We start from the raw sequence: 19607 nt of genomic DNA on the forward strand, positions 1-19607 counted from the left end.
TTTTCTTCCCTTCCTGTTCATATTTTGCCACACATACAAAGCAGAACAAGCTTGTGCCACAGAAGGAGCAAGAGTAAATCTGAATCTGAAAAATAAAATTTATCACTTTAGCTGCAAGAATTCTGTAAGATTGCTAGTACAGTTCTGAAAGTTTTGCTAATTGAAAATCAGTACTGAAATATTATTCTGTGAAGCTAAAGAAGAGAAGCAAATCTCTGGTAGCTTGTCTGCTTTCCTGTAGCTACTGGTAACTTGTGCTGCATCTGAACCCGCTGTGCCGTGCCGTGTGATGTTTCACAGAGGCTCAGAATCAGCAGCCCCTCCACTTTCTGCAGTCCTGAGCCCCATTGGCTGGAAAGAAAAGCAGAGGCGGAGAGTGCCCTGAATATTTTCCTCTCCACACACGGTGAAACAGGCAGCCAGCATGCACTGCCTGACAGTGAGAGTGGTGCTTACAGTTTGAAAATAGTTCCTGCTCTGCAGCAGTCACTTGGGCATCTTATGGTCACATCTCTTTAATGGAAAGCACCAAAAAAGCCTTGCAGTATTCCAGTGAACTAAAGAGGAGCTGACCATGGGAGAATCTGATGCAAATATAGAGACTGTTGGGACTCTGTGACATAGATCACCAAGGTAAATGCAATGATGATCAGAAACTCTGTCTGTAAGGGTGTAAACCAGTTCTTCTGAGTCTGAAATCTTATTTTTTCACAGTAGTCGAAGTGTTCTGAACTGCTGCCTGCCTCGGTCCTAGCTTCTTTTTTTTTCTTCTCTAAGCTGAAAAGCCAAAGAAGGTTTTCAAAGGAATACAAAAGGAACAGAAGTTTTAAAAGCAGGAAGCTGAAAGGCATCTCCATAAGATGAATTTCACCCAGCATCGTGGGACACTCCAGCCTCTCCATTTCTGGAACCACAGTTACAGACTGCACGGAGGAGCCAGCGAGCGCACTGTGAAGGGCCACTCCTCAGGAGGCTGCTACGAGCAACTTTTTGTATCCCCTGAAGTGTTTGTGACTCTGGGCATCATCAGCTTGCTGGAGAACGTCTTGGTCATTGTGGCGATAGCCAAGAACAAGAACCTCCATTCACCCATGTACTTCTTCATCTGTAGCCTGGCAGTGGCTGACATGCTAGTGAGTGTATCTAATGGATCAGAAACCATTGTCATCACCCTCCTAAACAACACAGACACAGATGCACAGAGCTTTACCATAAACATTGATAATGTCATCGATTCAGTCATTTGCAGTTCCTTGCTTGCATCAATTTGCAGTCTTCTCTCAATAGCAGTGGACAGGTACTTTACTATCTTTTATGCCCTCCAGTACCATAATATCATGACAGTGAAGCGTGTAGGGGTTATCATCACATGCATCTGGGCTGCTTGCACAGTCTCAGGCATTTTGTTCATCATTTACTCTGACAGCAGTGTTGTCATCATCTGCCTAATCAGCATGTTCTTCACTATGCTCATTCTCATGGCATCCCTCTATGTCCACATGTTTATGATGGCTCGTATGCACATAAAAAAGATTGCTGTTCTTCCAGGGACTGGCCCTGTTCGCCAAGGGGCCAACATGAAAGGGGCCATCACTCTCACCATCCTGATTGGAGTTTTTGTTGTGTGCTGGGCTCCATTTTTCCTACACCTGATTTTCTACATCTCTTGCCCCTACAACCCTTACTGTGTGTGCTTCATGTCCCACTTTAATTTCTACCTCATCCTCATCATGTGCAATTCCATCATTGATCCACTTATCTATGCATTCCGGAGTCAGGAGCTTAGGAAAACATTCAAGGAGATTATATGCTGCTGTAGCCTCAGAGGGCTTTGTGATTTCCCTGGAAAATATTAAACTGAATGGATGGATAAGTTACTGTGTACACAACTGGCAGCATAGATTTCCTAGCCTTCGGATCCTCTTTCTCAGCAGAATTTGGTTTAAATCTTTAAGAGTGACCATCTGTTTCTGTCTCCCCCCCCCCTCCCCCCCATTCTTGTGTTCCATTCATGTGGAATTCATATTTATGTATAATGTTCATGATGTCTATAGTTTGTAATTTATTTGGCTGGAAAGATCAGTAGCACTTCATACCAGTTTGTAAATAAGCAAATAAATGTAATGATGAATGTGAAATAGTAACAAACATGAGCAGCTATATATTCCAACTGCTGACAAAATAAATATCTTGCCTGACTTATAGTACATACTGGCTAATACTGTTTCTTATTCTGTTGAAGTAATTATAGCTATCCACTACATTATATTCAGCTAATAATAGAGCATATGCTTCTACATTAGTGGATTAAAGGTTCTCTGGAATTAGAAAGCAGATTTTTCAGAAAGGCTAGTGAAACCAACAAGTTGTATTTATACATTTTGAACTCTTCTTGTTTTGCTTCACAGCAGAAATTCTATTTTTTCTTACTTTCCTTGCCCACAAGAAGAATTTTCAAACACTTGTTACACAGCCAGTTGAATGCTTGGGCTTTGGGCTGGGTTTGTTTTCAAGATGATTGCTGTATGTCTGAGAGTACCTTTTTGGAAAATTTAAATTGCTCCCTGGAGCATCAAATAGTCCTGGATATATCATATAGACTGGCATCCAGGCAGACTAGCTCCCTCCATTCGGCCATGAAACAGGTACAATATTAACTTTGGCAGTGCCAGCAGCAGTGCAAAAATTCACTGAGAGATTTACCTGGTGAAATAAAGAGGGAAATTCAATTGGAACATTCAGTCCTTGTTCTGAGGTGCTGTGGGGAATAAGGACTCCGTGCTCCAGATGGAAATGCATCCTTGTTGAAAACAAGCTGCCCTCTGTTGTGAAGTGCAATGGTAGCAGATGGGATCCACTGCCAGGATCTTTACCCAGGAGTCAAGGCAGGTGTTAATTTGGTCTGAGCACCTCAGCCCATACTGTAGAACATTTGGATTTTGGAGGGGCAGTGCTGTCTCATGGAATGAGTGCCTGCTGATGAGTCTGGTTACCCACTCTCAGCATCTGGCAGCTGCTTGAATTCAATTCACCTTTGCAGGCATCTGCTTGATGTGTTCTCAGTTTCACCCTAAAATTCCACTCTCTTCACAGGTTGTTTAAGGACCTCGGATCCCTGGTATTAGTCCTTTTGGAGGTGTTAAAAGCATAAATGTGACTACACAGGATTCTGTGAAGATGTCACTTAGTATCTTGATATTTTGATGATATCAGCTTCTATATAAGGAGAAAAAAGAGTAATTTATCTATTCCCAGAAAGTATAAAACACAGTGAAACTTGTAGAAGGTCTGGAGAGTTCTGATTTAAGAACTCAAAATTAAAAGTAAAAAACAACTCCGGTTTTAATGCTGAATGCTTGCTTTTTACCGAGATGAACAGTGAATGAATTGAAAGCAGGATGGTCAGTCCTATTTATTTTCTTGGAAACATTGTTCTCTTCAGCTGATAGTTTTTTTCATCAAATTAAAACATAAAATGAAAAGCTATTTAAAGAGAGCAACAGTTGCTATATCGGATTCTCCAGACAGAAGCTGATATTTCATTGTGGGTAACTTTTCAAGATATCACAAAACTACAATATTTGCCCCTCTGTTAAAGAGCATGAAAGACTTAGGGTGAGTCTTAGTGTTTTTAATTTCAACTATTTATAGGAAGAGCAAGAAAATAATTTGCTTTTGTGCATTGAAGTCCCTTGGTAGACCAACAGTACCAACATCAGGTTTCCTACAACCTACTCTTGTGCTTGGGCCAATCCATGGACCTTGCTGCTTGCAAGGATTGCCTTTTCTGCATTGCTTCCATGGATTGCCTTTTCTCAGCTTTAACAAATGATATTTCCACATCCGTCACAGTGTGAAGGGTATTGAAATATAGCTACTACATTAATTCTACTATTTTCTTCTGAAAGAAACTATAAATATTTCAATAATATCTGGTTCCACTCGGTATAGAATAAAAAATGCCAAAGGAGGGAGATAAAGCCCAAGCAGAGAAGGAAACGAATGTATTTAAATTAATATTCTATCTAAAAATCCAGTGAGCTTTGCTAAAGAACTTTCCTTCTCCCACAAGACACAATACAAAAATGCTCAGGTAGTAATGAAAGAAAGTATTGATGCCAGTTTAAACAAGGCATAAATCCTACTTGATCTTTGCTTTGCCTCACTTTCTATAGCTGTTTTAGGACTGTAAATTATGACACTGGGGGCTTCAGCTTTTCCTTTTGTAGTCCATGGCTGCTGAGAGGGCCCCAACGAAAGTGACCAAAGAACAAAATACTACCTTAGGTGCTCTGAACATTACCTTGAAAGTCTCTATTTCTTCCCTTCATATGTACAAGAAGCAGATACTTCTGAATTCTGAAGAGGCTGTATTTAAAAAAAAACCCAGTGTGTACCTCTTTTATGCTTATTTGGACTAAGACTAGTCAAGACAGTTGTGACACCATTAGGCTCTAAATTTCATTTATAAATATAATTTTTAAAACTAGCTTATTCCAGAGCTTTAGCAGCTCTGAGCTGTTTAGCAGCACTTCTCTCTTTATTTCATAATGATAAATGTATATAGATTTTTTAATGGAGTTTCTAATTAAAGAGAACTTTTTCATTTCATGGTATCATTTTGGAGTGCAATTCATTGAAACTGTTGGAACATCTGCTACATATATTATTTTCCTATTCCAAAATAGTCTGTTTCTTCTGAGTAGCTGAATCAGTTTGCCAGAACCGTAGGAATTATTGTTGCAAAAGATAAATTAATTAATCTAGTTTATTGGAGACTGGGAGGAGTGGAGGATTATTTTCCACAGTCAATTTTCTGGAGCTTTGTTCTTTTATTTGAAAATACTCCAAGAAAATGTGATTTCTTTCTTTAAATGACTAGGACTGTAATTGCTTTAGCACTTAGCATTTTGGTCATGTTAGGTAACTGTAGTGGACTGACCCTGGCTGGATGCCAGGCACCCACCAAAACTGTTCTTTCATTTTCCTCTGCAGCTGGACATGGGAGAGAAAATATAATGAAGGATTAATGAGTTGAGATAAGAACCAGGAGAGATCACTCGTGAATGATCTGTTCATGAGCAAACAGACTCGAATTAGAGATATTAATTGAATTTGTTACCAACAAAATCAGAGCAGGATGACAAGTAAAATATGACTTTAAAAACATCTTCCCTCCACCCCTCCCTTTCTCACTCCCTCCCAGCTCTACCTTCTCCCCCCAGTGCCACAGGGAGACAGGGAATGGGGTTTATGGTAAGTTCATCACACATTGTTCCTTCCACTTCTCAAGGAGAGGAGTCCTTCCCCTGCTGCACTGTGGGGTCCCCCCCACAGGAGGCAGCTCTCCATGAACTTCTCCAATGTGAGTCCATCCCACGGACAACGGTTCTTCACTAACTGCTCCAGCATGGGTCACTATTCCACAGGGACAAGTCCTTCAGGCCCAGCCTGCTCCAGCATGAGTCCCCCAAGGGACCACAAGTGCTACCAGGGAACCTGCTCCAGTGTGGACTCCTCTCTCCACAGGTCTGCAGGTCCCAGCAGGAGCCTGATCCAGCATGGGTTTCCCACGGGTTCAGAGCCCTCTTTTGGGCATCCCCCTGCTCTGGTGTGGGTCTCTTCCATGGGCTGCAGGTGGATCTTTGCACTCCCATGGACCTCCATGGGCTGTAGGGAAATCTGAGATCCAGTGCATGGAGCACCTCCTGTCCCTCCTTCTCCACTGACCTTGGCGTTTGCAGAGCTCTTCATCACACTTGTTCTCACTTCTGTCTTCTCTGGCTGCAATTAGATCCACATAGTAACTTTTTTCTTCTTGAATATGTTATCTCAGCGGAGTTGCCATTGTTTCTAACTAGCCCAGCCTTGGACAGCAGCAGATCTGTCCTGGAGGCAGCTGGCATTGGCTCTGCCAGACCTGGAGGAAGCTTCTGGCAGCTTCTACAGAAGCAGTTGATGCAAACCCAATACAGCAGCAATGGCATGTTCTTCTGCAGCAAACCTTTTCCTGAGCTAGAATTTGATGGTAGTGTTCTCCACATTTTCCTAACAAACTAGTTAAATTTTACACAAAAAGCTTTTGAAGGAAATGTCTTTCTTCTTCAAGAGGGACATTTCTTTAGCTTTGGTTTTAGAACAAAGCAAAAGACTTCAAAAAGCACTTAGAGGATGTAGCTGGTCTCAGTACAGCAGATTTTGAATGATGACCCAAAATGTCTTTTACATCTGAAATATGCTATCATCTGGAAGCAAGGATAAATGCTTTAATAGAGTCACATTATTAAACATGCACTAATGCCTTCAGTTATGCCTTTAAGACATGTGTGGTACATATCTTATTGATGTAATGGTAAAATTACTCATTTGCTGTTAAACTGATCCTGTTATACAGTGTGTTTACTGGGGCCTCCTTCATCCTTAAACCTAGTTCTGGTGAAGAATTTTGATGTTATTTTCAATACACTGTATTGCTTATAGGCTTGCATAAGAATTGCAGTCCCAATCCCACTGGAAGGATCTCTACAAAAATGTGCCCTTGGACATGAAATCTTCATTGTTCATCCAGAAATTGCCTTAGATTTTAAGTTAATATTCTGATCCCTTTCATCATAGCTCAAGTATCATAAAGTTTTCCCTTTGGATAAAATACTTTTCTCACCAAAAAAAAAAAAGACGTCACATGTCATAGGAGCCCTTGACTACTACTACAGATTGTAGGTCATTGTCATATATGCTAGGTTATGAATTGACCCTTCTTGTCTTTTTTCCCTTTTTTCCCCATAATGGTTCTTTTTTCCTAGACATTTTCCATTTTTTTGTTCACTTTGTGCATTTACAAAGAAATTTTCAAATCACCCCTTCAAGTTTCTAATGTATAAGTATTAATCTGTTCTTCTTTTACTTCTTTTTCTCCCTTGCAAATACTGTTAATTTGTTTCAGTTATTAGCCTTCATGCTTGGTCTATTTCTGGATTTGTGTATTTCCACACTGCCATCAGATTTTTCCAAGTCATACCCTGTCTGTACGGTGGGGCTGACTTTGCTCAACATCAATACCTCACCCATTTGCTTGCTCATGCCCCATGAGTGGGATGAGGGCAGAAAACAGGAAGAACAGGAATAAGAAATCTCATGGGTCTGGATGAAAACAGGATTATCATTTACCAATTACAGTCACAGGCAAAACAGACTTGATTTGGGAATAAGTTAATTTATGAAAAATTAAAATATTTCCTTAGTGATTCAGCTAGTGGGGAAAAAAATACAAACACCAAAATTACACCATTCTTCCTCAGTCCTTCTCAGCTACAACCTCACTCCTTCACTTCCAACTTCTCCACCTCCCCCTGGAGCAGTGCAGGGGGATGGAGAATGGGGGGCTGCAGCCAGACCTCACCAGCCCCTCTCTGCCACTTTTGCCCCCTGAGATGAACTAATTGGCACAAATGCTCCCTTCTGAAGCTCTTTTCTTCTGAAGAGCTGACACTGTAGAGTTTTGAAATCTTCTCAATGAATGTCTTTGAACATTGTACTGTTGAACCCTATCTTAATTCTATTATCTCCACCCTCAAAACTATCCACCTTTCCTAACAGATGCTCGTCCTTTATGTGGAAATGGCAACCAGACTTGTACCACCAGGCTGTGTCCCTGGCACATCCCTCTGGACACAGCCCTGCAGGACTGGCAGATGAGGCTGCAGCCCCCCTGTAAGCAGGAGCTCCATTGTAAATCTTGCTTATGTTGTGCCACGCATGGATGAAAAGTCATTCACATAGTCTTCCAGGTAGCCAAAAGAAAACAAAAAATCATGTGGGTGTGCAATTTTCTGGACTTAAATATATTTGAAACAAACATGCAATAGCTTTAGTCTTTGTAAAATGCAGTGGGTGACTAAAGAAACAGAAGTCCAAATACATTTGGAACCACTACCAGCCGAGCATAAACAAAACACTTCATTCCTGCAATAATCTGCAGCAATCATTTTGGAGTGCAGAGGAATTAAAACATATTATGAACATAATATTTGCTATACAAATATCTTCTCTTGCCACAACATCTCTGTGAAATTCTGAGATTTCTTCTCATGGAAGGTCAGGTCATAGAAAGTTCAACAAACACCCTTCAAGTACATCATAAAAAACACTCAGTGAGGTTTCTAAAGCTGTATTCATGACTGCCTGAAAGCTGATTGATGAAAAAAATGGTCAAACTTTTTTTTTTTTTTTTTTTTTATTGTGGGAGAAACAAAAGAAGATGTCTGAATTAAAAAAAATTAAAACATTAAATTGTTACCATTGAGGTAATCACTTTTCATACTCTCCTAATTTAGCCTTTCCAATTGAGACTGAAAGCTTTCTGGAAAATAAGAACTATGCAGATATCTCTCCAGAGATTTAACTGCCTGTGCACTAACCTGCCAAGTTCTGATTGACTCGAGGGTTTTTACAAAAGGCATTGAAAGTCATCTTACAGTGTACACTATACATTACCACTGATGCTTCAAATTATCTGAATACACAAGTAACCACAGTAAGACAGGAAAAAATCCTGTCTGTGCATGAAGACAAATGCAAATAATGCATGTTGGATAAAAACAAATCTTTACTTATTATCCTAAAGTTTTTCCTGGGGAGATGAGGTGAATGTAGTTGCTTTCCTATTGTTATTATCTTCAGCTTTACCCAAGGAAATTCAGAGCTCAAAATAATACAGACAAACCTAATTACCCCTCTGAGGCAAGGACTGTGTTTCTCTGTAAGAACTGTCTCCAGGTCGAATAGGATGCTATTCTATGCAATAGAAATTCTCCTTATTTGTGTACAGTACCAGTGTACACCAGTACCATTCAGTTTGGGACTATTCATCACCAAATATCTGCCCAAGGCAAAGGACTGAGATAGTCTTCTGAGGAGTCAGCTGAAGATGACCCATTTTTATTTTTTTTTTAACTGCATTCAGACTTGAAAATCTGTTGTCATATCAGGAATGCAATACCCAACATTTGGGCATTTCAAGGGAGATTAAACTATGGATTTGGACTGTAAATTCTGTTCTGGCCCAGCATGGAGAATCCATGTCTGTTAAGCATTCTTTCAGGAAATCCTGTGTTTCTCACTGTGTTAGAGGAACCAGGTGACCCCAGCTGTTTTCTTCAAAAAAGCAAGGGATAGCTTGTCTGGCTAAGGAGAATGGGGCATTGGTAAAAACTCAGAGGTAAAATCTGAGCAAACTTGTTCAGGTTATTTTCTAAAGATGGTTTAATGCCTTTGAAGGGGCCATGTTTCACATATATTTTTGTACCAACTTCAGAACTACTTTCCCAGTAACAGCTTTGTCAGTAATAAGACCTGTACTAAAATGAAAGGAATATGAACTTTATACACCCTGTGCATATCATAAAATACATGTATTAGATATTAATATTAGATATTACCTAAGATTTTAGAAGGCCTTACCTACTTCTGAATAGCAGTCATAGAGAACTAAATATCTCTGATTTTGGATGCCACAAAGTTAAGACCCTTTGTGTATCCAAATATCCTGAATGCTCAAATATCTTTTGAATATTCAAATATTGTGGTCACTTTGTGAAACCTCAGTCACTTCTGCCACATGCAGTGCCCTAGTTATCAAACACAGAATTATAAATAGGGCACCATCTGACCCATTCCCAGCTTTGAAGATTCTTTTGATCTCAACTGTTTTAGTTCTGAAAGAAATGTTATGATGGTCTGCATAGAATCAAAATGTTCATGATGCTTTACATCACATAATGTGGCTGTATGTATATATTGAAAAATACTACCTTGGACACTAATGGGATGAAGAGTTCATTTCTCCCTTCAAATAATTGTAATTTTTTGATTTGTCTGTGGGAGTAAAATCAATGAAGTGAATAAGGTGCTGTCTTGTTAAGTGAAATTTAGATAGAAAGAGGCTTTTTGAGGCAGAGTGTAGGATGCTATTTTATTTTTAATGAGCCAAATTAGATTTTCTGATGAAAGCTAATGGAATCCTGGGCTGAATTAAAAGCAGCATGGGCAGCAGGTGATTCTCCCTCTACTCTGCTCTGATGAGACCCCACCTGCATTGCTGCATCCCAGCAGCTCTGAGATCCCCAGCACAGCAAAGACATGGATCTACTGGAGCAAGTCCAGAGGAGGCCATCAAGATAATTGGAAGGATGGAGCTCCTCTCATGTGAGGAGAAGCCAAGAGAATTGCATTTGCTCAGCCTGGAAAGTGAAGCCTTTGGTGTGACTTCATTCTGGCCTTCTGGTACCTGAAGAGAATCTTCAAAAAAGGTGGAAAGGGATTTTTTACCAGGACAAGGGGTGATGGCTTTAAACTGAAAGACAGTAGGTTTAGGCTAGATATTACAAGGAAATGCTTTATTAAGAGAGTGGTGAAACACTGAAAGAGGTTGCCCCAAGAAGTTGTGGATGCCCCATTTCTGGAAGTGTTCAAGGCCAAACTAGATGGAGCTCTGAGCAACCTTGGAAGATGTCCCACCCCATGGCAGAGGGATTGGGACTACACGGTTTTAAAGGTCCCTTCCAACCCAAACCATGATTCTCTGTCTCTATGATTTATCTCCTTTATAACTGGGATAAGATACATATGTCCTCTCTGAAGCTGACTTCTACTGCAAATATACTTTCACTTCAAATAAATAGTTAGTAACTGTGGAAGTAGTAGTATTTTTTTTATATGCTAGAAATAATAAAGCAGTAAGTGACACTATCTGTATTATCACTGGGCATTTTAATTTGAAACTACAGAGATACTTTCGGAAGAGCTATGACTTCAAATTTCTGTATTTTAATATTGCCAGCATACAACCTGTCACAGAAATAATTACAATTGTTTTTGATTCTTCATCAATCATGGAGCTGGATCTCAAACATGGAAGGTTCACCTGCCAACTTCATCCATCTTTTGCTTCAATCTTGTGACTGCTATTCAAATATTAGGACACTCAAGAGATAAAGGCGTAGGTGCTTAATGGAAAAATTTAATTTATTCTGAAAAATATAATTTTTAACTGTCACTTAGAAGGATGTTCTGAGCTCAGGAAATTCCAAAGAGTTGCTCAGGGAGATGAGCAATTCTTTGCGTATCTGAGTAAACAAAGAAAAGCAGAGTTTTGAATTTCTGTCCTCAGGTACAACCTTCTCCCCCACACATTGTAGATACAGCAGGTTAGCCAGCCATTGCCTTATGAGACAATGTGTAAATGTGTCTTCATAAGGCCTAGTTTTCCTGCAGGATATAGAAAGAAGAGGTAAAATACACTCACAACTTTTCTTATCTTCCTGTGTTGCCTTAAGAAATAATGAAAAAAATTTCATGTGGAAAAATGTAATTTACTACTAAAACATTAAGTCCTTTTTTAAGTCAGAGGAGCTCTGAGTTCCTCTTGGGCTATATTTCTTGCCTTCTGAGATTTAGTTTCTTAGCCTGAATATTGTAGTAATCATATATTCTTATCTTCATTACCCTAAATAATATCAGTGAAACTTCCTGATTCACTGTATCTGCTGCCTAATGAAAGAATTCAAAATGCAGCCAGAAGTTATGATGTCTGTTTGGCATCCCTTTTTCTGTTTCAGTGCCTTCACTGACGGCAAGGAACTCTCAGCTGTAAACATTAATTTCCTAATGAGGACAACGGGGGCAAGAAAAAACATTTTATATGCTCTTCCATTCATTTTCTGGTTTAATGGCATCTAACATCTTCTTGTGATGCAATTGCTATAGCCTTTGTTTTAACAAAGGACCAGCCTCAAAAAGATTGGATGCAATTTAAGTAAAAAACAAACTAAACCCAACTCATCAGAATAATATTGCTTCTATAAGTCTGACAGCAATTTATGCTCAAAGTAAACTGCTAGATGTACAGCAAACTGTGACCTCTTGGCTCCAACTTCAGCTAATAATAGTATTTGTTGTAGAGGCCATTTTTTGATATAATTTCACAAAGGAACACATGAAGGTGATACCTGAGGGAGGTAAAACTTGGCATATTTTGGCAAATACAGGCACTCTTTTTCCATATTACATGTTGGGGCTGCAGAATGAAGATTCTGTGGTTTTGCCTTTTTTTTTTTTTTTTATAATTTTTTCCCTTTTGTTTGTTCAGATTCTTAAAAGGCTTTAAATATCCTGGAGACTTCTAATTAGAAGGCAAGAAACATCTGAGAGGGAAACCATTTGTAGGCCAGGTAACTCTACCTTGAGGTTCTTGAAATAGCGAGTAAAAAATCTTTCTACCTGATTAATCTTACTTTATAATTAATTTATCTATGTTTCACTCTCACTTTTTCAAAATGGCTGTTCTGAAGCACTAATGTGAGTAACAGCAGTTCAGGGGTTAGAAGTAATTTAGAAATGTCAAATGTTTTAATGCTAGATGTCAACTGCAGCATAGGATGCACCCTCAGGAGAGCTGAATGTAAAAAGCTCTGGTTACTGAAGAGTGTCCAGGGAAGCAAGCTCAGCGCCTGGCAAACAGGAGCAGAAGCTGCTTTTTGACCTCAGACCTATAAAACTTCTTAACACAGAAGTGAAAGCTTACAAATCCCTCCATCTAACTGTACAACCATTGTACCTACTAAGAGAAAAAACAATCTGGACAAAACAAAACAAAACAAAACAAAAAAAAAAAAAAAAAAAAGAAACCCCAAATCAATCCTATCTGTCACGTGTGTGCATTGAGATGGTAAATTTTTGTCATGCAGTTAAATGTTTTAATTCCCAAGAGGTAGTAAGCCAGAGGAAAGAAAGCATTACTATATTCTGTGCTGGGTGAAGAACTTCACTCTGGTCATATCAAAAAGCAGAATTTCTAAAAGAATTCATAACAAAGCAGCATATCTTTTGGCTGACATACTTAGTTTCTTGGTTGACACCTCCAGATTCTTTCATCCTTTGACTTGTGTTGCCCTCTCCGAGTTCTATACCTGCCAGAAAAGGAAAGATAGCCACGTCTTCCATAGGTAACACTGCAAAGACTGTATTCTCTTGCTGCACATCCTGACTCAAAAGAGAAAATTTCTAAAGCATAACTCTTGGTGAATGAGGGAAGCTGGATACTGTTTTGTATGCCACGGACTCAGTATTAGTTTAATGAGTTTGCAGTTCAGGACAACGGTCAATTCCTTTTTCAATTACATCTCTGCAATTCAAATGAAATAATGAGAACCAGCAACATTTTTAAACAAAAAACCAGATTTTCAAAATCAGTTTAAGAAAGAAAATGTGTGAAGTTGTTTTCTCACAGCCTTTGCATAGCTTGAGGAATAGTCTGGCTTTATAGCAATCTTGCAAGAGACTGTGCAGTCCCTCTCCAAAATGTGCTCCTTTTGGCAGTCTTAGATGGGATCTCTAAATGACTGAAAGGAAATGCATTTTCAAGATACAGGTGATGAATAATTTTCACAGCTTCATGTCCTGTGAAGTATAATGCACAGAGCATTTGTCTGTGAAACTGGGGAGGTTTATTAGCTCCTGAAAGACTTTTGAGTCATGCTTATAGGCTATTTCTGTGTTCTAGAGGTCACATAATGTTTTAACATTACCAGTCCAAATAGCATTAGATGAGCTTCTGAACTTCCATTTATTGTTGCTCTATAAAGGAAACACAGAGAAAATTTAGTTCCAAGGTGAATCTTAAGATTAAATGGCCTGAAATTGGTAAGGATTTCAACTTCTGAAAGCACTGATACCTAAATAAGTTGAAAAATTAAGACAGTATGAGGAACATTACTGTAATCTCTTGGGCTAGAATCAGAGATTCAATTTAGAGAAATTTACCTAAAAGTTTCCTGTTACAAAAGTACTGATGTTTAGCAGGTGCTAACTTTGATAGGCACAGGCAATAGAACATTAGAAATAATCAGAAAAGCATTCACTTTTCTATATTCAGATAGTTTAATATTTGCTTCTAATGAAAACCTGGCATCTAATTATACTAACAAATACACTTTGCTGAAATCTGCTCTCAAAATAAATTTTAAAAGAAAGATTACAATGCAACTTGATTCAGGAACTAGGACCTAATTTTTTTAGGGTTTCCTTTGCACTGCTTTTAGTGGTTAATTCACTTGGTTGTCATTAGCACCCACGTTTTCTTTTTTGCTAACATATCTGCAGCATCTCAGGGTTGAGACCTTATGTACATTTTAGTTACATTCTCCAACATAAAAATTACAAGAATCTTAAACAAGCCAGAAGGGCAAAAGAAAGAAATGCATTTCCATTCCCAAGAATTTCCTTTATTTCTTAGATTTTTGGCTATAAGATCAGTGCAATTTAGAACTCTTGCTGCAATAGGCCAATAGGATTGTGCTGTTGACTAGAACAAGTCTGCAGTGTTTTAAGTATATTGCATGAATCTCAGATTGTCCCAAAATCATTGTCAATTTAAATCTGTGCTCATCTGTTTTGAGATATTGAAGTCTTCAACAATTTTCAAGCATATGGGAGTTTGTTTCTGTTTAATACAAACTCTCCGTCCCTGCTCAACCCTAAGAGAGAGAGTGTTCTGCAAAACTTTACTAGTGACACATCAGATTGGTTAAATGATCCCAAAAAATTTTGATGACATCTTTCAAGTGATTTAGCACTCCTTGTGTGCACTATTTTCTTGTTTGCAAAACAAAATATTAGATTAATTTATCTGCATATATATTTAGAGTTTTATTGAATTTAATTTCATTTAAAAATGTGTTACATTAGCTCCTAAATCCTGTAAACATATTGGATGCCACTGTGCTATACAGTGCTTTACAAAAGCATGATGATAGACAATTGCCATCTCAAAGACTATTTCTAGAGTAAGTAATACCGAGATATTCTGGTGAAAGGGTATATACATGTATATAAGTGTATGTATAAAGTAGTTGTTATTAGTACTGAAATGGTGGAAGATGGATTTCTTTGACATGTCATATGCTATTGCAACAATTTCCCAGGAAATTAAAATAATTTATCTAAAAGATATCTCCTCCTCACCACTCCCTCTTTGTCTTTCAGAAATCTCTGCAGCTTTTGGGATGAGGGTGATTAAAGCTTTGGCAGGGAAACCCCAAGAAGGTTTCTTATTTTCAATTATAAGAATCAGAATGCTTCATCTTCTCATCCCAATGCATTGTGGAAGCCGACGAGAATGCAATACAGTGGAAGGAGGAATAACAATATGTATTTAGATATTATAAATCTCCTTGTGAAAGTCTTTGGTCCAGTTCTGGTCTCTTTTTTATGTGGTTAGGAAACCCAAGTTGACTTTGGTGAAGTATGAATTTCACCTCTGACATTTAAATATCACTGCTGTTCAGAGTTATTGGGAATACAGAAAGTGCACTATAAAATGAGAATAACCTTTGTACCAAGATTTTAATTCCAATTGCAATATTCTCTGATGATATCTCATCATTCTTTCTATCCCTGTTAATGTCAGAGTGACCACTTGAAAGACCCCAAAGGTCCAGGTGCTATTTGCATAAGTTTCTACATGATCATAAAAATCAGATTCTAAACACTCCTTAGAAACCTCTGCCTTAACCTCCCTTTATCTCTTTTTCTTCACATGATTGATTTTTCCCCACTAAGCTGGACTCTATATTGACAGCATACTATTCTTTCCTCAACAATTCTTCCTCTAATTTTTTTCCCATGTTTCTATTCATCCCACCAGAAGTTTCCTTTCCTGGGAGGAGTTGAGCATGCTTAGCAGGGTGGCATGGTTGGCAGAAGAGCAACAGCAGCTAGAGAACACATGTTACAGCTCCAGTGTGATGGAGAGAGTCTTGGGGTTTTGGCTGGGGAGAAAGGGTTTCACTCCCTTTTCTTCAAGGTGCAAAGGAATAGTGCAAACCATGTTGCAGCTCAGGAAGGTACAGAAAAGTGGTGGAGAGAGCAAGTGTGGGAAAAGCTAGGAGGCATTTTGTTGCCAATTTTTTCACTTTCTTTAGTGCACCCTGTGCAGCAGAGCTGTGCCAAAAGGTCGATGTTGTGACAAAGCACACTATGAAAGTATGACGAAGAACATGACTTTTAGAGACTGACAGCTTTTTCCAGGAGTTTCACATAAAGAAAGGCAGAATAACACAAAGAAAGGTAGCAGATAGCATCACTTCAAAGCTCTGGCTAGCTCTTCACGCAATGCTGCCCACCACAGTCTCTTTTCAAGTACATAAACCCAAGTGTGGGGAAAAAATTTCACACTTATGACTAACTTTTTATGGATCCTTGGGGTTTAGTTGAAAAAAAATGTTTTTCTCTATCAAAGTCTGTAAGTACATTAATGTTGTTCTGCTTTCACTGCCTCATCTGAGGTTTATCTGAAGTTTCTAGTGAAAGGATTTTAGGTGTTTGCCATAAAAAATGAAAAAAGACATATTTTTCAAAGCAGCTTCCAGTGGGATTAGAAAACATAACATTAAATATTAATTCAAAATTCAAAGCTGAATCTTTAGGCAGCACCAACAAATATTACTTATCATAAATGGAGCTTCTCTCTGGTCAGCTGGAATGTCTTTTCACATAATTTCAATAATATTTCTATTTCAAACAGGCGAATTGATACATTTTGAATGCATATGCTATTAAAGGAATCCTGCGTTATATGACTTTGCTATAAAATTTAGAATCACTTCTAAAAAAAAAAGCCTAGATTCCTTATGGCTAAATTCCTGCTCTATTTCAATATGCTGACTTTATTAGGTTTCATTTATATCAGTACATCTGTACTGAAAAAAAGTAGTTGCTTTTTTTTCACTTGTAATATTTCTTATATAAAAGAAAATCAATGCTTAAGGAAAATAAATGCAATTAGGAAAATAAATGCAATTAACTGCATCTCCTCTAATAGCTTTATTTATTACTGTGACAACATGTAAATAATAGTAATATTTAGAGGTTTTGTGCAAAAGTCTCACACTGAAAATGTAGCAGTCATTGAAGGCACTTTTCATAGTGCTTTTAATGGATACCATTAATTTGTTGAAAACAGGTAGTTTTAGAGTATGTAGAGTAATTAATAACATGTAAGGTATCAGTGAAATGTACTGCAAAAGAAAGCCTTCTGTGCTATTTCTCAAGTTGCTATTAAATGAACTCTCCTGGCTTTGCTAGCTAATTAATGATGACTCTAAGTGTAGCTTCTTAGGCTAGGCCATGGCAGAGGTGGAAACATCTGCCTATGCAGAGGTGGCTTAAGTGTAGCAAAAAGAACTCTCAGATCTCCAATTTTCAAAAGAAAGGTCTGTAGTACCACTAAACTGCAGGTAAATGTGACCCAGAACAACCCTTTCGCAGCAATACTAGGGAACAACAAGCAACTTATGTCCTAGACAATTGTCTCTTATAAGAAAATTTTTGCTCATTGCAAACTGAATAATCTGAGAACTTTAAACCAAAGTGATAATGAGGATTCAAAATCTTTAAATTGTACCCTGAAATTGGATATAGTTCTAGGTAAGTGAAATACAGCCCCAAATACTATTTCATTCAAATGTCAACAAAAACTTTTTTGTGTCACTCAGGTAGGAAAGATTAGGTGTGTTACTAGAGCTCAGGACTAGATACCAAAGTCTGCCTACATGCTATTGGGATTTTTGAGACCTGCGTGTTTGGGTGCTAATTATTTTTTATTAGCTTGCTACAGGTTCACTAGCATGCTGCAGATATTTGGTATCTGCTTTATATTTGAAACAAAATTTACAAATAGAAGAACTGGATATTGTTCATATTGCACAAGGGAGGAATCAAGATGGAGTAATGACATATAAAATGCTTTTGGAGTATTTTAAGTTGAAGACAATTTAGTCTTCCTAATCTAAATTCAGAATTTCATTGAAGCACTTTTAGTGGGTTTTTTTCTCTCGTTTTGCTTTTTGCCTGGCAATCTCATCAGATCATTCTACCCAGAGTTCATCCTACTTATTATTATCTTGATCCTCTGCTCTGATCAAACTTTCCCTGTGTATGACTTCCAAAAGTCTTTGTAAGTTATCTTTTGAGTGAGTCTCACTGCTGGTTCTCAAATCTGCAGACTCTCTGGACAGCTGATCCAAGTTTCCTCTATGCAACTGCTGAAGCTTCCCTGCATATGAAAAAGTTCTTCTTTCCACTCTAAGGAGGCTTATTATTTCATTTATTTTTGACAAAAGAACAGCATGTAGCAAAGTGACTGACAATTGAAAGCTGGGGTGTAAAACAGAGGTCTGGTTGGAGGGGTTGGGAGAGGAAAAGATGTTTGAAGATAAAACTCTGAATCATCTCCTGAAAATATTGGAGAAAGGTTTTAAAGATGAAAAAACTATGGGAAATTAATTAATATTGTGGTGGTTTGACCCTGAATGGACACCAAAGCCACTCTATCACTACCCTCCTCAGCTGGACAAGGGAGAGAAAATGTAAAGGAAGTCTCTTGAGCCAAGTGCAGGGAGAGATCACCCACCAATCACCATCATGTGCTAAACAGACTTGACTCAGGGAAATGAGTATAATTTGTTGTCAGTCAAATATCAAATCTTAAAAACACCTTCTCCACACCTTTGCTTCCTTCCCAGGCTTAACTTTACTCACAACTTCTCTATATTCTCCCCCACAGTGGTGCAGGGAATGAGGGAATGAGGTTTGTGGTCAGTTCCTCACGCATTGTCTCTACTTCTCCTTGCTCCTTAGTGGGAGGACTCTACACATCATTCCCCTGCTCCAAGGTGGCATTGTGCAGTAGATGCAGTGGATATCTGATCCACCATGGACCCCATGGGTACTGCAGGGGCATAGCTGCCTCAGATTTCTAGGTAAAAAACTGAGATCAAGGCAAATCTTTTAATAAACTTTCACTATAATAATAATCTCTCTTAAAAGTTTGTAACAATAACTTGCATTAAAAGAAGCAGATTGGTCTACTGATTTTTGGGGTGTCTGCTTGACTATTTATAACAATCTTTTAACATGAAAAAGTAAACCAGAGAGCAGCTGTACAGTGTGCAAAGCTGATGACTATGGAAATTCAGTTGTCTTAACCCAAGCCTTTTAAAAGCTAGGTCTGTAGGCTAAATTACTCATCTGCTATTCCCTCTTTGAACAGATAGGGAAAAAGTGCTTCTGGAGGGTAATTGATCCCATTTACAGACAAATCATTGCAGATGTTATCTAGAAATTACAGTCTGACTTCATTACCTTGTCTCAGACTCCCTCTATAGTCAATTCTTCTGAAAGTTCCTGACAGGTGTCGCTGGCATGTGCTGCGATGTCCACTGTTTGTCTGAATTTAAAACTGTTCTTTTGAAATGCAGCTGTGTGAAGGAGTAAGAATTGATATACTTAATGCTTTGTCTATATGGAAGTCTACATTCTTCTTTGCTAAACCTGAAGGACATTTGGAATGTTTTCTTACATGTCTTTTGTTTCCCAGTGAGCTGTGTATGGAGTAAAAGAATGTGACCTTTTGTCATATTGGTAATTTGCATTAGAGGCCAGGTACCTTAAAGAAAGCAGTATATAGTCCTCTACTCTGTTCATACCCTAAGGGTCTGCTGAAGTCTGAAAGTCAAGAAATGTAAGTATCTGCTGAGCACAGGCTGAGCTTC

The 19607-nt window shown here is 38.4% G+C and overlaps 1 protein-coding gene across 3 annotated transcripts in view; it reads left to right on the plus strand.

Annotated features, from left to right (window-relative positions):
- The first annotated feature begins 381 nt into the window (after positions 1-381).
- Positions 382-19607, plus strand: part of MC4R (melanocortin 4 receptor) — a 40168-nt gene continuing 20942 nt past the window's right edge. Inside the window, exons 1-2 of one of the 3 annotated variants that reach the window (XM_030265389.4) lie at positions 383-633; positions 715-2204. In XM_030265389.4, coding sequence (XP_030121249.1) covers positions 861-1856 — 996 coding nt within the window. In that variant the 5' untranslated portion in view covers positions 383-633; positions 715-860 and the 3' untranslated portion in view covers positions 1857-2204. Of the gene's footprint in view, positions 2205-19607 lie in introns of those variants that run through there. The other 2 variants (XM_002199220.6, XM_072924069.1) reach the window with 2 other exon arrangements.

Source organism: Taeniopygia guttata, chromosome 2 (assembly GCF_048771995.1).
Source record: "Taeniopygia guttata chromosome 2, bTaeGut7.mat, whole genome shotgun sequence".
NCBI classification, from domain to species: domain Eukaryota; kingdom Metazoa; phylum Chordata; class Aves; order Passeriformes; family Estrildidae; genus Taeniopygia; species Taeniopygia guttata.